This window comes from Maylandia zebra, linkage group LG3 (assembly GCF_041146795.1).
Source record: "Maylandia zebra isolate NMK-2024a linkage group LG3, Mzebra_GT3a, whole genome shotgun sequence".
NCBI classification, from domain to species: domain Eukaryota; kingdom Metazoa; phylum Chordata; class Actinopteri; order Cichliformes; family Cichlidae; genus Maylandia; species Maylandia zebra.
In genome coordinates, this window is record NC_135169.1 from 23829042 (window position 1) to 23845712 (window position 16671).

The 16671-nt window shown below is 41.8% G+C and overlaps 1 protein-coding gene across 1 annotated transcript in view; it reads right to left on the reverse strand.

Moving 5' to 3' along the window:
• Positions 1-16671, reverse strand: part of LOC101468083 (uncharacterized) — an 83032-nt gene that overhangs the window by 29144 nt on the left and 37217 nt on the right. Inside the window, exons 2-13 of the mRNA XM_076881126.1 lie at positions 9336-11748; positions 7820-7881; positions 7521-7559; positions 6683-7417; positions 6244-6470; positions 5797-5966; positions 5452-5586; positions 4751-4849; positions 3785-4652; positions 3496-3597; positions 3361-3395; positions 93-245 (exon numbers count right to left, since the gene is read on the reverse strand). Coding sequence (XP_076737241.1) covers positions 93-245; positions 3361-3395; positions 3496-3597; positions 3785-4652; positions 4751-4849; positions 5452-5586; positions 5797-5966; positions 6244-6470; positions 6683-7417; positions 7521-7559; positions 7820-7881; positions 9336-11748 — 5038 coding nt within the window. The remainder of the gene's footprint in view (positions 1-92; positions 246-3360; positions 3396-3495; positions 3598-3784; positions 4653-4750; positions 4850-5451; positions 5587-5796; positions 5967-6243; positions 6471-6682; positions 7418-7520; positions 7560-7819; positions 7882-9335; positions 11749-16671) is intronic.

Genomic DNA, 16671 nt, shown 5'->3' on the forward strand with positions numbered 1-16671 from the left:
GTTAGTTAGGTCGTCTTAGAAAAGACATTTAGAATCCCATTAAAATGAAGGTAATAATCCAGCCCAATGCAAATCCATGGCCTGGTGCTTACCATGCGCGCCTGTGGTATAACGTAGATCGTATCGTCGTAATATTCAAATCTGTGTGGAGTGAGCAGATCGGCGATGTCCTCCTCTTCATAACAGCCATCACGATACTTAGGCAGGTTGCTTATTAACAGCACCTTGTAATTAAGCGAAACAATCTGTGCAAAAGAAAAGAATAAAGTCAGAGTTTTAGATTAGTTTACAATTGAAGAAATTCCGGACAGAAATCTCAAAAAGGCAAAACATTCAGTTAGAAACAGTGCCTCACTTTGAGCACTGTCTACAACTATGAACACAATGAGGTACATCAGAATAAAATACTGAGTACAAAATGTTTCTGATGCTGATTTTGGTTTGACTTCTTTCTTTTTTTTTTCTTTTACACAGTACAGCTCAACCTTGACTCACTGATAAAAAAAAAGGCAGTAAGAGTCAGCTATGAAAGTACTTTTCATTCATTTAAGGTGGATCCTTAAAGAGTGATAACTGATTCACAAAAGGAAATGTGTAAACAGCACTATTGCGCTTTTCAAACTCAGGAAGGAAAAACTGTTTCTGTAGTAAAATATTTAGTATACACATCCAGAAATGCATACACTATTATATATTGTACATATATTTATTAGTTTCAGGTTGGCCATTCTTGTATTTTGCTCGTTTGTGTTGTTGTGTTTGCACATCTCTGTTGCTTGTGGGGCTCGCACACAAGAATTTCACTCGCATGTGCTGTGCCAGTGTGCCTGCAAATGTGATGTGACAATAAAAGTGATTTGATTTGATTTGATAGTAGACTGCTTAAAAAGAAAAGCTGGGCTTCTATTAATTTGTGAGGAACTTTCATCTCTTATGCTTCTTAAAAGGTTCTTTAGTTTTAAAACAACTTGCTGAGGTATTCAAGCCCCCTACTTAAACCCCTATTTTTTTAAGCACTCAAAACCACCATGTCCTGGATGATTGTGCATATAATTTGAACATTCCAAATTAGCTTTTTAATAACAGACTTTTTTTTTTTTTTGCCTGTCCCGTTTGGCTCTTTTGCCATCAGAATTATTGTCTAAAGGCGAGGAAAGATGCCCAACGGATTTACTTTACCAAATTGACCATCCCAGCCTTGCCGTAATGGTCCATTTGATTCACCTTTTATTGTTTATTTTATTTTCATTTGCTGAATACGGGACAGACTTGACTGGGGGAAAGAAGGGGAGAAAGAAAGAGGGAAAGAGAAACAGCTGAGAAGAGGGACGGGGGAGAAGGGCAAAAAACAAAAACCAACAGAATAAGCTGAGAGAGGAAAAAAAAATGCATCTATCGATCACCTGGATCACCTGTTGAGAAAGAAAAAAGAAAACAAGCAGAAGAGAACAAGACTAATAGAATAAACAACATCACAATGATATATGGGAATATGACAGTAAATACTAAATATTAAACATTATTGTGCAGCACGTAAGATCAACAGAACACAGTGTGCTTTGAGGTAGGAGCCAAAAAGGGTGTAGTTTGTGGGTGTGATCACCCGTGTGTACACCTGTGAGCATGGACGCGCTTGTTTTTTAAAGGTTCCTTCATGTAATGATCTGCTAGAGGGTGTGGGGGGGCCACTGCCCCGTCCTCCAGGGCATGAAGCAGGTATGGAGGAGATCAAAACTCCAGACATCCAGAGGCCCCCAGAACACAAGAGACCAAGGAAGACCAACAGAGGGGCAGCCGCGCCACTGTCCCAGAAAGAGCTGAGGAGAGTCCCAGATGAGGGCTCACTCAGCAGCCGCGGAGCAGAAGCCAGGGGGAGTTGCAGTGATGCGCCCGTGAGCTCAGCCGGCAGCCAGCCGTGCCTGAGTGACCGATCCCCAGGCCGAGGGGCCGGGGGCACTCCACCTCCGGAGTGGCCCAAGCGAGCCCCAGGCTCCGGGCCCCGATAAGCGGCCGCCAAGGAGTGAGCCGGTGTGTACCTGGACGCCCATCCCCGGACACAAAGAACCACCAACGCACCGATGTCTGAGGGAGTCCGCCACCGGCAGGGGAAGTGGTGGTGGGTGGAGATAAGCCTCCAAACCTTGGAGCGCCTGAGATGTCCCCAGAGAGGTGGTGTCTGATACCCGACCTGACATATAGACACAGACATACAGGCACACACAGATACAAACATCCATTCCCACCCTCATGCTCTCATATGCACTTACTCCACACTCAACCAACGTGGAGACAGACATAAAGAGACGTTGTACACACGATCACACTCCCCAAGCGTACTCTACAAACCGGGTCTAGGTACCCTTGCCCCTGGTGGGGGGGAACTGCACCCAGACCCAGGTGGTGTTACCCTTTTCCCTGCGGTGGGGAGAGGCAGACCGCCCCGACTCCACAGCAGCAGGGAGGCCCCACACTCCAGACCACAGTCGGACGGCCAATTCCTCCTCCTAGCCCCCCCGCTCCAGCAGGTCGCAGAGAACGGGGGTGAGAGAAGACTCCAAACCTCCCTCCACCCGCTCATTGTAGTGTTGATGCAGCAGGTAAGCGCATAGCCCCTCCTGTTAGCCCTCAATGTCTATGTGTATTTAAAATTGAGAGGTGGGCAACGACGCCAGGGGTGAGGTGTACAGACTTTTAATATGTGTTAGTATACAAGATAATTTTTCGCCATCTTACAATGCTGTGATTGCAGCCATTCTCCAACTCTCTGTGAATGGTACTCATGACCATTGATCAATGGGTTTTGATCAGTGAGTTTTGATCAGTGGTTGTTGATCAATGGGTTTTGATCAGTGAGTTTTGATCAGTGGTTGTTGATCAATGGTCATGAGAATTTGCATAATTAAAATTAAGGGACTGACTTCCCAGCCCATTGTTCTTTCAGTGGGCTGGTTTCAGTCATTATGCAAATGTACTGTTTATAAGATTTGGGGAAACCTGCAGTTAGCTGAGACTGAAAAAGTCACTTGGATGAGTGACGAAACGTTTCTCCCACAAAACGCTACGTCCAGATGAACAGAATCAACTTTTGGAGATACACGATAATTATTTTGTTTTGGTACTAAATTGGTAACCATGCTTTGTGTAATTCTATTAGTGTATGTAAATCTCTGTTATTGCGACATACCTACTGAATTTTTAACATTTTTCTACATTTACACCTACTTGAGTGTCACCTGACAATGAGATATAACCCAACTATAAACTTTTAAAACAAACTGAACTATTTCAGATCAAAACTTAACCACTTTGACAAAGCATGTTTTTCTTACAGGTATAATTTAAGTGTTTTTTTAATGTTACCTGTTTACGGGGAAGCCTGACTGTCTTGAGACAACCTGTAAAGTGCAGAGCAAAAGAAAAACAGAAAATAATTATAAAATAGAAAATATCTTCACACTGGGAAATCTTTCATACAGATCTTTGGGGATTTCTTACGGATTTTTTCTGGACATAGTTGCTTTTCTATCAGTTCCTCAAATGTTGGGTGGGTAGGAGCGACCGGCTGATCCTTTGAGATCTTCTTTGCAGTCACAGAGACTTAGAATAAAGGAAATGTAGTTAAGTTAAATAGTGGTAGTTTAGATAGGATGCAAATTACCCAGCTGATTTAAATAAAAATCTGAAAACTGTTCTCGTCATGAAGCACAGTCTTTAGCTTTTGATTCCGTCCAACATCCTGCTGTCAAAGATACTCCACACTTGAAGGTGTTTTCTGTCCACTTACCTTTGTCCTTTGTAACCGTTTCTACACTTTCAACTCTTTGCTTTGCCTCCACAGAAATCTCAGGTGATTTTCCTGCAGTCTGCTGTTGTGTTTCTTCTTGTAGAGCAGAATCTGAGCTCTGTTCGGTCTGTTCTGAAGCTTTGAGTGAATCTTCTGGACTTTTGATGACAGTTTGTGGTTTCTGAGGTGGATCAGTGGGTTTTGGTGGCGATGTATTTGGCTTGGTCTCAGCTGCACTAGTTGGTAGTTGATTCTCACTTGATATAGTTGGTGACGTCTGATTATCTTTGCCGTCAGTAGAAGTTTCAACTTCTGTGTGGTCCTCCCTTTCAGAAGCTGATGATTTTCGTGCTTCACCTTTAGGCCCCATCGCAGATTCATGAATCTTTGTTTCAGGTTTCTTGTGTTTTGTCTCTACATCAGGCTTATCCTCTGACGTTGTTGATTTAGAAGGATCCACTTTTTCTTTTTTCAGAGTTCCTGCTGTTTTAGATTTCTGCGTCGTTGAGGCCGTTTCTGCTTTGGAAGTCAAGACTTTTGGCTCACCATCAACTGCAGCACCTTTAATTGGTTCAACAGCCTTCATAGTATTGGCTGTATTTTTAGGTGCCACCACAGCTTCTTTAGCACCGGTTTGAGACCCTTTGGGTTTACGTTTTCCTTTCAAATCACTGGTGTTAGGCTGCTTTTCGGGACTCTTCGTAGATTTACTCTTAGATTTTTCGAGGCTTGAAGCTGCTTCTTCAGCCTTATCACCAGTTTTTACAGTTTTAGCTTTTTGCTCAGCTGAGATGTTTTTCGCTTTGGAAACCGAGACTTTTGCTGTAGTTTCCAGTTTAGTTTTTGTGGTTTTCTTGGATGCAATTTCCTGTAAACAAAGATAATTTTGGATTAATCAGATTACTGATCATTTTGCCACAGAAGAGCAGTGATGTTAATATATTTCTCAAGGGAAAACAAAGTTACCTTTTCATTAACAACACTGACAGTTACTTCTTTTATGTCAAAGTTCTTTAAGCTCTTCAGTTTCTCAGCATCTTCCTGTTTCTCGAAACACACAACTGCCTGGGTGTGCACAAACACACACACACACACATTAATTTGGATTACTACCAAAACTATTACGTTACTACATTCACACTAAAAATCATATATGAGCACTTGTCAGTAGCTTACAAGTATTTGATGACAAGTTTGAGTTTTCCAAGCAAACTACAAGCAACGGTGGCAACTTGCAAGCAACCAATGCGATTCCAAGGATGTTTTTAGTGCAATGTGTATATATAGATTAAAAAAATGCATAATGCAAAGCAGCAAAATAAAAACAAAATACATTGTGTATGCTTTCATAGGATTAGACTTGAGCAGAAACTTTCTGACATTGTGATGTCTATATAAAAGCTCAGTATAATCCAAAGTAGCCATGAATGTGAGGGCTGCAAGACCACAGAAGAAAAGTAAGGATAACCAACTGACTTTAAACCGCATGATGAATGCATGACTATAACTAATGAATGGACAGTACATTTATAGAGAATTGTAGCTACGGTGCATAAATATCTATCTTAGATTGCAGAAGCAAACCAGGAGACACATTTTCTCTAGATTCACAAGCAGGTCAATGAACTCATCCATCTATAACAGTGAGCAAATTTCAGTGTACATACCTGTAATCTTGACCTAAACAAAACAACTGACTTGGTTTTTCCAAATTTCTCCACAGCAGAAATCACTTCACTGTGAGAGAGACTACTGACAATCCCTTGTAGCCTCACCATGGTTGGAGGGGAAGATTTAGCAGCCTGTGGAAACACAGCGAAGAAAAATATGAACAAACCAAATGCAGATTTCATCATGACAATTTGACTCAAAGTTTGTGCTTGTATAAATTTGTGCTGAAGGATTTAATCTTGCTTTTGTGGCATCAACAATCACGTCACTGTCACCTGTCACTGACCACATAAATTGTCCAAAACTGTCCATTCATGAAAAAAGGCATCATGTGAAGTCACCTTGGTCTTCTCTGTGCTAGGCCTCCCTTTAACTGATTCTGGAGATGCAGAACGTGAGGACGATGATGTTGATGGGGACGACTTCATCTTGGCTAGCTCAGCCAGCAGGGCAGGAGCCAAAGTTTTGACGACAGTCTCCAGGTCAGACTGTTTTGATAAGGACTGGAGAGCTAAAAGACCACAGGTACAAAAGAGATTCACACTTTGGTTGGTCCCAAGTCTCAAAAATCATCTACTGCTTCTGAAAGTTTTATAATCGTAGAAAAAACTATACTGACATTTTCTGGTGGTACTGGTCTTTATTTATAATTTGCATTAGTATAGTTAATGTTATGAGGGGGGTTGACAAGTGAACATAACTTTGCTTTTAGAAAAACCAATGAGTACATACCAAACCCCCCCCCCCCCCAAAAAAAAACCCCAAATACCATGAAGCAATTTTCCAACCTGATGTTTCCAGCAGTTTCTTTGCCAAGATCTTCGAGCTGCTCGACTTATTTCGCATAGGAGATGACCTCTTTGCCAACGACCGCCTCTCCCAGCTTCTCCTCGGTGGTGAACGTTTCTCATCTCTTCTTTTCGGCAAGGATCGCCTCTCACGGCTCCTTGAGCGTGATCGATATCGTGAAGAGGAAGGACAGTCATACCATGAGGAGTCAGAATGAGACCGGGACCTGAAAAAAGTATTAATAAAAGAACTTAATGACTCAAAAATAAAAATAAAACATCTCAAAGCACACACCACCATGGATACAAAAGGTAAATACTGTCCACCAATTAAGTGTGTTTAAGTTTACATTATTAAATAAATTACATTTCGCCCTCTCCACTGGAGAGCTAAATCTTCTTGATTGATCCTAGTTCTCAAAATGTATGTTGGACAGACCTGCGATTACGTCTGGAGCTGTAGGGAGATCGTGATCGGCTTCTGTGTCTCTCCCTTCGGGGGCTGCATGATCGAGAACGGGAATGACTAATTCGTCTGTCCCTCCTACGCTCCGACTCATGGCGGCGACGTGAGCTGCCGGAGCGGAAGCGGAAGCGGGAACGGCAACTTCGACTATCTCTTCTTCGCTCCGAGTCACAATTAGTGCGGGGGCTGCGAGAGCGGCTACTTGGCCTATTTCTTCTTCGCTCCGAGTCACGATGAGTGCGGGGGCTGCGAGAGCGGGAACGGGAATGACTAATTCGTCTGTCCCTCCTACGCTCCAAGTCACGGAGGCGACGTGAACTGCCGGAGCGGGAACGGCAACTTCGTCTGTCCCTGCTACGCTCCGGGTCATGATGGCTGCGGGAGCGGGAACGGCTACTTCGTCTGTCCCTGCTACGCTCCGGGTCATGATGGCTGCGGGAGCGGGAACGGCTACTTCGTCTGTCCCTGCTACGCTCCGGGTCATGATGGCTGCGGGAGCGGGAACGGCTACTTCGTCTATTTCTTCTTCGCAACGAGTCACGATGAGTGCGGGGGCTGCGAGAGCGGGAACGGCTACTTTGCCTGTCCCTGCTACGCTCCGAGTCACGATGGCTCCGGGGGCTGCAGGAACGGGAACGACTCTCATGTCTGGTTTTCTTCTGGGAAGTCTCAGCAGAAGTTGAGGGAGAGGGCTTGGCACCTGATGCACTAACAATTGCATATAAAAAGAAAGGCACATGTTAAATCAAAGAAAATGAAAGCCTCCAATGCTGCAGGCTTTCGCCAGATGACTTCAAATGAAGATATTTACCCTGGCAGTGATGCAATTTCACCGTTCCATTCTGGGTATCTGTGGAAAAACACAGATACATTTTTGTCAGATGTTGCAAGGTAGAATTTATTCAGCTTCATAACAATTTAGGTTAGGGAAAATGGCTCATGGTAAATGCTGCAAATCATTAAGGTGCTTTAAATTAAAAAAATACAAATGAACAGTTCTTAGGGAGCTATCCTAGCATTACAACCCCGGCATCATTTTGGCACACCCATGGTTGTGCTGCCCCAAAGATATCGGTTCATAATCACGAAGTACAGAGAAGAAAGATTGACCGCTTTCGCAGAAGTTTGCAGTTCTCGATGTGAAGGCTGGTATTCTGGTGGGAGACCCAATCCTAGTGGTCACAACAAAAAACAAACATTTAGACAAGGTTTATTATTATCAGGAGCAACGTTTGTCATTGACATCACTTGCTGATAAAAGGTCACTAAACTTTGCAGTGGCCTTAAAAAAAATTCTTAAAATATTAACAGTTAGTCCTTCACTGAATGCAGAAGCATTATAACATTAGCCAGGAGCCTGGATTGTATTTAAACCTTCATAGGCCAAAAACCAGGAACAAATAAGCGTGACACATTATACCTTTCCTGGGATAAAATTTTAAAAGTGAAATTATTTAGTATATATAGAAAACACAAGTCAAACATCTGATTACAAACAACCAAAACAAAAGGTCAATTAGGCTCTGGATTCTGGACTCTCAGGCTCTTCTTATGGCATCAAACTTTCCCGAAGCTCCAAGAAGGTCGTCTCAGGAGAGGCCAAGTTTGGATTAGGACAAAATGCCGATGACGATCACAGTCGGAGTAGCGACAGGAAGATGACGTTGAAATAGACCAGAAGAGGAAGGCGCTGTTTCTTTGACGAGGAGCTCAAATGTGAAATTTGGTGCAGCGAAGGAAGGCCGATCCATAAAGAGAGATTCAACAACAAATCAAATCAAATCTGGTGCTTGTGTAGCTCATGACTGGGCGCAGCGGGTGCTTATGTTTGTGGTAGTAAATGATGTTGCCTTTTGGGACACAGAAACACTAACTTAAAAAGAAAGTATGAGTTAAAAAAAAAGAAGAAGCGAGTATTACACAAAAACAAGGTGCCTACTAATGTGAAATAAAGGACAAAGCACACTATTCTTAACTCTAATGACAAAAGACAAAAAGGGGAACTTTTACATTCAGCAACAGTTCCAGAAAAAGCAAAGCTGAATGTGCACTGTGGAACAGCAGCCCAAGAACAGAGACAAATGAAAAACCAGCCATCTTCCAACATTTTCTGATGCACAGGCTCGTCAGGTTTGCAGGTTTCTCCTCATCACGTCATCTGAGGCCTTGGTTCCATTGTTAGCAAAAGCCTTGAATGTCTTAGCATCAGTTTATGTCAATTTAAAAGAGATTAAATCTATCAATTGCAAGTACAGACCACTGAATATTCTGAAGGTCTCTTATTAGTAGTGTTTTTCAATTACAATATCTGATAGACATATAGTTAAGTTTAGTCTGCACTGTAATCCTTCAGAAATTCTGGTACAGAATACTGAATTGCAGAAATATGTGAAAAATTTGTCCAAATGTTTGCAAGCCAAGTTGGTAGTCTTCCTATAGTCACCATCATGCAGGAATAGTGAACAAAACAAACAAATAAACTTTAAAGTAGCATACATGAAGTTTTTCCCAAACCAAAGTCCTATAATTCGATCCAAAATCAAATAAAAAACAAAACAAAAAACATTGCATGTCAAATAAATAAAAACCGACAGAAAGCAAAAACATCGAACAATCTTCCACTTACCTTCATCAGAGTACATTCCTTGTTACATAGAGAGCAGGTATGAGGAAAGACCCTAGGTGAAGTGGCAGTGTAGTCTTGCATCTGGGCCAGCACTGGGATATTCCCTGTCACTTCTACCTTTGCTGGAAGCTGCTTGGTGGAAGCGGGCTGCGGTATATGAATGAAATTCACGAGGTTCTGCATTAGCGGCGAGAGACCCGGAGGAACGGGCATCGTGAGCCCTGGCATGAGGGACGGCTGTGGAACTGGCTTTGCAGCCGAAAAAACTTGAGACTGCAAAGCTTGTCCCATATGCACAGCTGGCTGATTCTGCATCTGCTGCAACCCAATCGGCAGGTTAGGTACCTGGGCCGTCTGCTGCTGCTGCTTCAGTTGCTGCTGTTGTATCTGCTGCTGCTGCTTTAATTGTTGTTGCGTCTGCTGCTGCTCCAGTTGCTGCTGTTGCGTCTGCTGCTGCTGCGTCTGCTTCAGTTGTTGCGTCTGCTGCTTCAGTTGTTGCGTCTGCTGCTGCATCTGCTGCTGCTCCGTCTGCTGCTGCTGCGTCTGCTGCTGCTTTGACTGTTGTTGCTTCAACTGTTGCTGCATCTGCTGCTTTGGTGGTGGTTGTTGCATTGTCTGTTTCACCTGTTGCTGTTGTACCTGCTTCTGCTGCATTTGCTGTTTGTTCATCTGCTCAGAAACATTTGATATTTGCCCGTGAGTCTTACTCTTTTCTTTGATGTGACTGTCGCTGCTGCTGCTGCCAATGAGTACAAGGCCAGGTCGACTTGGATGCACACTACGAACTATATTAGGAGTTAGTTGGCTTTTTGATGCTGACTGGCGATCTGGCTCTGGATTTTTCAACGGAAGGGTTTTAGTGACTTCTGCTTTAAGAGGTCTTAAGTCTGTGTCTGTCTTTGGCAGAGAGAAACCTTTGAAGATTTCTTGAGAAGGCTGGTTTGGTTGTGTTGGCAGTTGTTGAGCTGGACCACTACTTCGCATTGAGCCATGACTGGTAAAAGAGCTGCCTTGATCACGGGAAGAAACCAAGGTGCTGTTTTTCACCTCTGTCATACTTTTTTGCAGTGGTTCTCGACTGTGACCGCTACTATCATAGGAGCCCATCAGCAGCGTACCTCCACTTCCACCACTACTGGCTCCACTGCTGCTTCTTCCAATTTCATCCCCAAAGCTCCCAGTATATTTTCCAGTATGTCCATAATCAATCACTTTACTTGATTGGACAATAGGTGACAATTCATCCTGACGCATCCCTTCCCCTCTTGAAGTACTCAACCTTTCCCTTCCACTCATACTTGTGGTGGAATGAGGATCATAGTAGGATTTTGATGGATCTGCTGTTGCAGATCTCTTTGCCTTTTCCATGCGGATTTGTCGTAAGATAAAAGGCAGGTTGTCAGGAGTCATCTGATCTTCGGGATATGAGATCAGATGTTCCAGGTCCTCTTTTTCAAGTCCAAACTGCATAAGGATGTTCACAGCTGTTTCTGAAGTGTACTTGGGATGAGTAGACTCTGCAGAACCCACAGGTTTGTCTGGCACTGGGTAGTCATAATCACCTAAGCCTGGAATTGATTGCACATTGCGCTCTCTTTCATTCGAGGCATTAAACCTACTGTCGCCAGTGCTTTGATAGCTCAATGAAGCAGATGATGAACAGTATTTAGACGAATCATCCTCAGTTTCCCGTTTGTATCTTGGCAACCAGTCCATGGAGCTAGTGCTACTTGCAACATCAGGAGGTCTTTGAGAGTTTGAGGACAACATGTAGGAAGTCACATCTTTGCCTGAAGAATCATACTCATCTCTTTGAGTGCTGGTAAAACGACTGTTCTTTTTTACAGGCTGATTTCTCACCTCCTCTCTGGCTCTGCTTATATGCATGTCTATGGACCTCTTTATGTCCTCTTCCATTGAAGTCTTACTCCCTTCTGGCCTGTAGCTCATTATTCCCCCAGATTTTGCAGGAGTCGCAGATGAAACTCCAGAAGAGCTAAAGCTGGACCCAGGCCCAAGATGAGGAGATGTCTTATGAGAGTCTCTCTCTGCCTGCATACTGGACTGTCCATAGCGCCCCTGGGCTGAACTTTGATTCCCAGAGGCATAGGGGTTATATAAGGGATGGGACATGGTGTTAGCAACCTTCAGAAGGTTCAGTAGACTGATGGCTGCAGCTGTCGGGCAGGGGGGTGTTGTGGGTATAAATGGGGCGTGTGTGTTGGTTCGACCACCAACAGCAACAGCATTATTTATCTGTGTCAAAGTAAGGTGGGCGTTCAGCTGAGCCAGCCGCAAGCATGCAGCTTGCTGTCCAATCAGTAAAAAGCTCCCTGGGAGCCCACCCAGAAGGGGGCTCTGTTGGGGCCCTGGTGCAGGAGAAGGGGTGTAACGCTTCGATGGCAATGGAAAGCTGGGAAGTTCAAAATAAAGAAAACAAAGAAAAAAGGTTAATGAGTTGTACTGGACCTCAGAATCTTGGAAAGATGAGGTCCATCATCCGGAAGGCCGCTTCTTAATTTGCAGACTCTGCTTTCCAAAGATTCCTTCATTCATACGGATTCATTCTGTCAGTATCATATCTTATCATGGAAACAAAAGCATCAAAAACAGAGACACACAGAAAACAAGGCATTTTAACAATAGAGACACAGGAGACAACAACAACAAAATAGAAAGGAGGTGTTAATCTTAGAAGAATAAGGTTAATAGATCTTCCAAAGCAGCTTATCTTATCCTCCTCTATCCTTTTCATGTCCCTGATCTGTGGATAGACATGGAACATACACGCTAGTCGTCCAACATCTAGATGTTTCTAACAAGACCCATGATTAGTGCCCAACAAGGTCGAACTAAAGTCAATCTGTAACACGAATTTTCTCCTGAAACATTATGTTATAAAATAAAGACTGAAACACCAATACGAGCATACACAATATTGAATTGCAACCCAAAAAACTGATACGTTTTCATCTCTTTGCCTGTTTTGCCAGAGGCTTCAGTTCCACAATTCACAATAAAGCGTATGCACACAACTTTGAAGGTTTGGTAGTTTTATTATGATGACCTCCAAGTCCAGTGGTGGTGTGCTGAGTAGGCAGCATTCAGAAAAGAGACGACGTATGGCTTGGAAAGTTGGTGAAGGAAGCTGGATCTGCCGTTGACTTTCTGGTAATGACAGCACACAGATGGACCTCAACTGGTGCTGCCATAAGTCATGAATGCATGCTCCTGCCCCCTAAACATGATCGCAATAAATCAAAAGAGCATGCTCAGCGGCAGGATTTTGGCATAGAGGAGCTCATGAAGATCTTCTGTTTCCTCAGGGGACAAGATTGGACTCCTTCGCTCATTTTGAATTGCAGGAGATAAGGAACTAAAGTTGAGTACCATTACTGATGCTCTGTTGTCCGCTTGTGCTTAATTTAACTGGTTACATTAGCCCTCTGCACTTTAAGTGACTTTAGTGTCACTGTAAAATCATTTTGAACAGTGGAATAATTCAATCAATCTGTACGCTGTCTGTACAGACATTGTACCTGATCATTATGCAAGTACTTTTGACAAACTAAGTTTTCACATATGCAACAGGTTATGTTCTGAAAAGTGCAGTAAAAGCGTCCCAACAATTCTTACATCAAACACAGCAACAGTGAGAGAAAGCATCGTTATTGCTTTTCATTCATGACAATTTTAGTAGTTGGGTCAAAAATCTTTGCAAACCTCCAAAGAAAACTAGTTGGTAAAAGTGCAGCTACGAACTACTGAACATTTGCGGTTTGCTCCGTTCGTGCTACGATGGCTCTCTAATTTTAGGGACAAATTGTTATCTAGTGCAAAACTCATCAATGATGACATCAATGGCAAAATCAGAGACAATGACAATATTTGGAGGCCAAAAGTGAACACAACAGATTTCCCTCCCTGTGACTGTTTTTTGTTTTTGTTGTATTGCTTGTGTTAGCTATGTTATGCTGAAAAGTAATTTAAGAGAAAGTGAATTGCACAGATACACACACCTACCAGATGTAAAGAAGAATAACGCAATAGGAGAAAAGAAGGAAATAAATAAATGTTTTAAAAAATATAGATTTTTAAGTGATAATATAGAACAACACAACTAACCAACAGCTCAGCTGCAGACAACATGATTACATCTTTGACTACATTGCAGCAGTCTTTATACTGCCTTTAAGTAAGCACCTGCAGCAGTGGATAGGTGCTTTTTGCTCACTGCACATCAATGGTATGGGAGCAAGTTAATGACAGGCGATCTTTTCTATAGTTCCATCTTAATGTCTAATGCCAGGCCACTGATCACCAATTAGTGATGTTTCGGTCGCGAACGAAACAGCTCTTACGAGTGTAGGTAGTTCCACTCTCAGTAGCACAGGAACAGAGCAGGAGGGAGAGACAGAGAGCCAGGGACAACATCACATTATAAAGGTATAGTAATCATCCACAACTATTTTCAGTTGCAGATGACAAAGGATTCAGAAAGTTTATTCATGCAGGCCCATATGACAGAGAATGTGCATCTTCTTTTTTTTTTTCCATATTATAATTTATATTTAATTGTGTTGTGGTTTGCAGTGTTTTGTGTTGTTTCACTTTAAATTTGTAAAAGGAAAAAGCTGAAAATTTAAATAGTTAAAAGTTGAACTGTGAATAGTTGGTTTTTGTATTATATTATTTAGTTATTACATTTTATGTGGAGTGAATAAATAAAAGTATATTTATGGTGGCTCCTACAGACAAAGCACGTACGAACTCCAAAACACGTACGAACTCCAAAACGTGTACAAACTCCAAAACACGTACAAACCCCGAAGCACATACCAATTCCAAAGCACGTACAAACTCCAAAAAGCACGTACAAACTCTGAAGCACGTACAAACTCCAAAACACGTAAAAAAGACAGCAGAATGCTAGGTGCAGTGTTGAGCTTTTGTTACCTAGTGGCTACACAAGCCAGGAAGTAACAATAACAGGAAGTAACAATTGTGTATAAATACACAGACAATACACATATGCTTTCAATTGTGTTATTTAAGTGATCTAGGTAGCTCTGTTTTGGAAGCTCAGTTAATGCTAGAAATGTGTTTTGGAGTTTGTACGTGCTTTGTCTCTAGGGGCCACCGTATATATTTATATATAAACATATAAATAAAACCATTTTTTTACATTAGTAATTCTTTTGTGCATAATTTTATATTATTGTTAATAATAAATTAATTAAAGCAACAAAACAACCTGAAAGAGCTGGTTGGGAGCCGAAAAAGCTGGATCTTTTTAGTGAGCCGAGCTGAATTTTTCTAGATAATATTCACAAAGGTAGGACGGTTTGCCACTTAATTTCGTGTGCGCAGAAACAGCGGGTAAGATGGTTTGTCAGGTAGGATGGATTCCCAGGACACCGGTTCTCCAAAAAGAGATGGAAATCCCACCACTGTAACCAATACCATCACGTCTGGGAAGCGTCTTAAGAGCGGGATTAACGTGCATCACTAAAAGAGAGAAAACTTTAATACAAGCCAGGTCTGTGGAGTGGAGTGGGGGCTTATCATAAGTGAAGGACAAGTGGTTGTTTTTCTCATGTTGTCAGTATTTGTTGTAAATGCTGCCTTTTATGAATGCATTTAAAATGTGTTGTGGCCACTGAGTTAAATCCGGCAGATTGAGCAAAATCTGTGCAGCAGTGAGATATGAGACGAGACCATAAATCCACCACTAAAGCAACACTCCTCCAGGCCCGTTTACAAACTACCACCACAGGTCGACAAACAGCGGGTACAAGGAAAAGCTGATCGCTTACAGGGTTTTGTTTTTTGTTTGTTTTTTTAAAAACAACAACTCGGTGTACATACCGTGCTTTATATGTATGTAATCCCTTTGTTCTGATGTTCTCAAATATATCCTCTCGAAGAACTTCTTGCAACCTACAGCTTTGCTAAGGGAAAAGAAACGCTAGCCACGTGACCCAGCGCAAAGTGTTCCGTTTCGATGGGCTGCCTTCAAAATAAAAGTACGAACAGAAACGACAACTTTCAAGATACTGTAGTAATTCCACTAACGCATTCCGTGCATATTATTATTATTATTATTATTATTATTATCAGGGATAAGCACTTTCAATTTTTTATTTACGTTTTAGAAAAATACAACTGCAAGTTTTAAATATGTTATTGAGTGTGTTATTTTTATTGTTACAACCATATTATTAACCATGTATACTTCAGTTTCAGTGAGACAGATTTTGAAAAGTTTCGTTACATCTTTCTCTGTAATGGATTATGGTGACTGCAGGATAAGTGTACTATAGTTAATTTTTCACACGATGGCGCTCTTTCTATAGGAAAACAATTCCTATATTAATGTCCTTGATGATGATCAGTTATATCTTCTTTTTTTTTTTACCACTATAACACAGCCTGAATTTTAATACACATGTTTATGTGAAATGTGTCTTACACCCCATCACCAATTCTGCACAGATTAATTTTACATTATAAAAATAATATTTATGTTGTGACTGTGAGGAAGCATGGGAAAAGGGGGAAATAAGGTATGATTGATGTTTCTCCCTGAAATAAGTACGGAGCCCTGTCACTACCCGATCTGAAGAGGGGGGCCAAAATGGCAGAATAAGCGGTTGTACAATCTGCAGGTCTGATTAGGAAACGTCATTTTGATGTCATGAAAAGTACTTTATCGACAAACAGTTACTCCAAAAGGAAGTAGAAGGCAAGCGAAACCCCCTGGAAGTTACTTTGAAAGACCCTTAGACGGACACAAAGATAAACATAGAGCGATAAAAATGGCTAACCCCAAGCTAGCAGGTAGCCTTTCCGATCACAATTACAACCTTGCTGCTATGAAAGAAGCATGTGAGGAGGAAGATATAGAAGAGATGGAACTTCAACAAGAAATCGCAAGACCCAATGTCAAACGTAAGGCCATGTTTCTATTCTGCAAAGAAATTAAGGAAAACATTCTGTTTTTACAAGAAACACATTCTAGTAAGGAAGAGGAAATGTTTTGGAAACATCAATGTGGAGAAAGTATTCTTTATTCACATGGCACTACTCACTCAGCAGGAGTGATGATTTTATTTAACAAATTTGCAGGGAAGGTTATTGATCATAAAAGCGATGGAATGGGACATTGGCATTCTATCATGGTGTTGGTAGAAGTCTGTGAACAGAAAATTATTCTTATCACCATGTATGGATACAATAACAGGTCTCTAAATAGAAACATGATGTTAAACTTAAGTAAATTAATTGCAAATTGGAGTAATACATATGGTTCTACCCAGGTAATAACTGGAGGCAA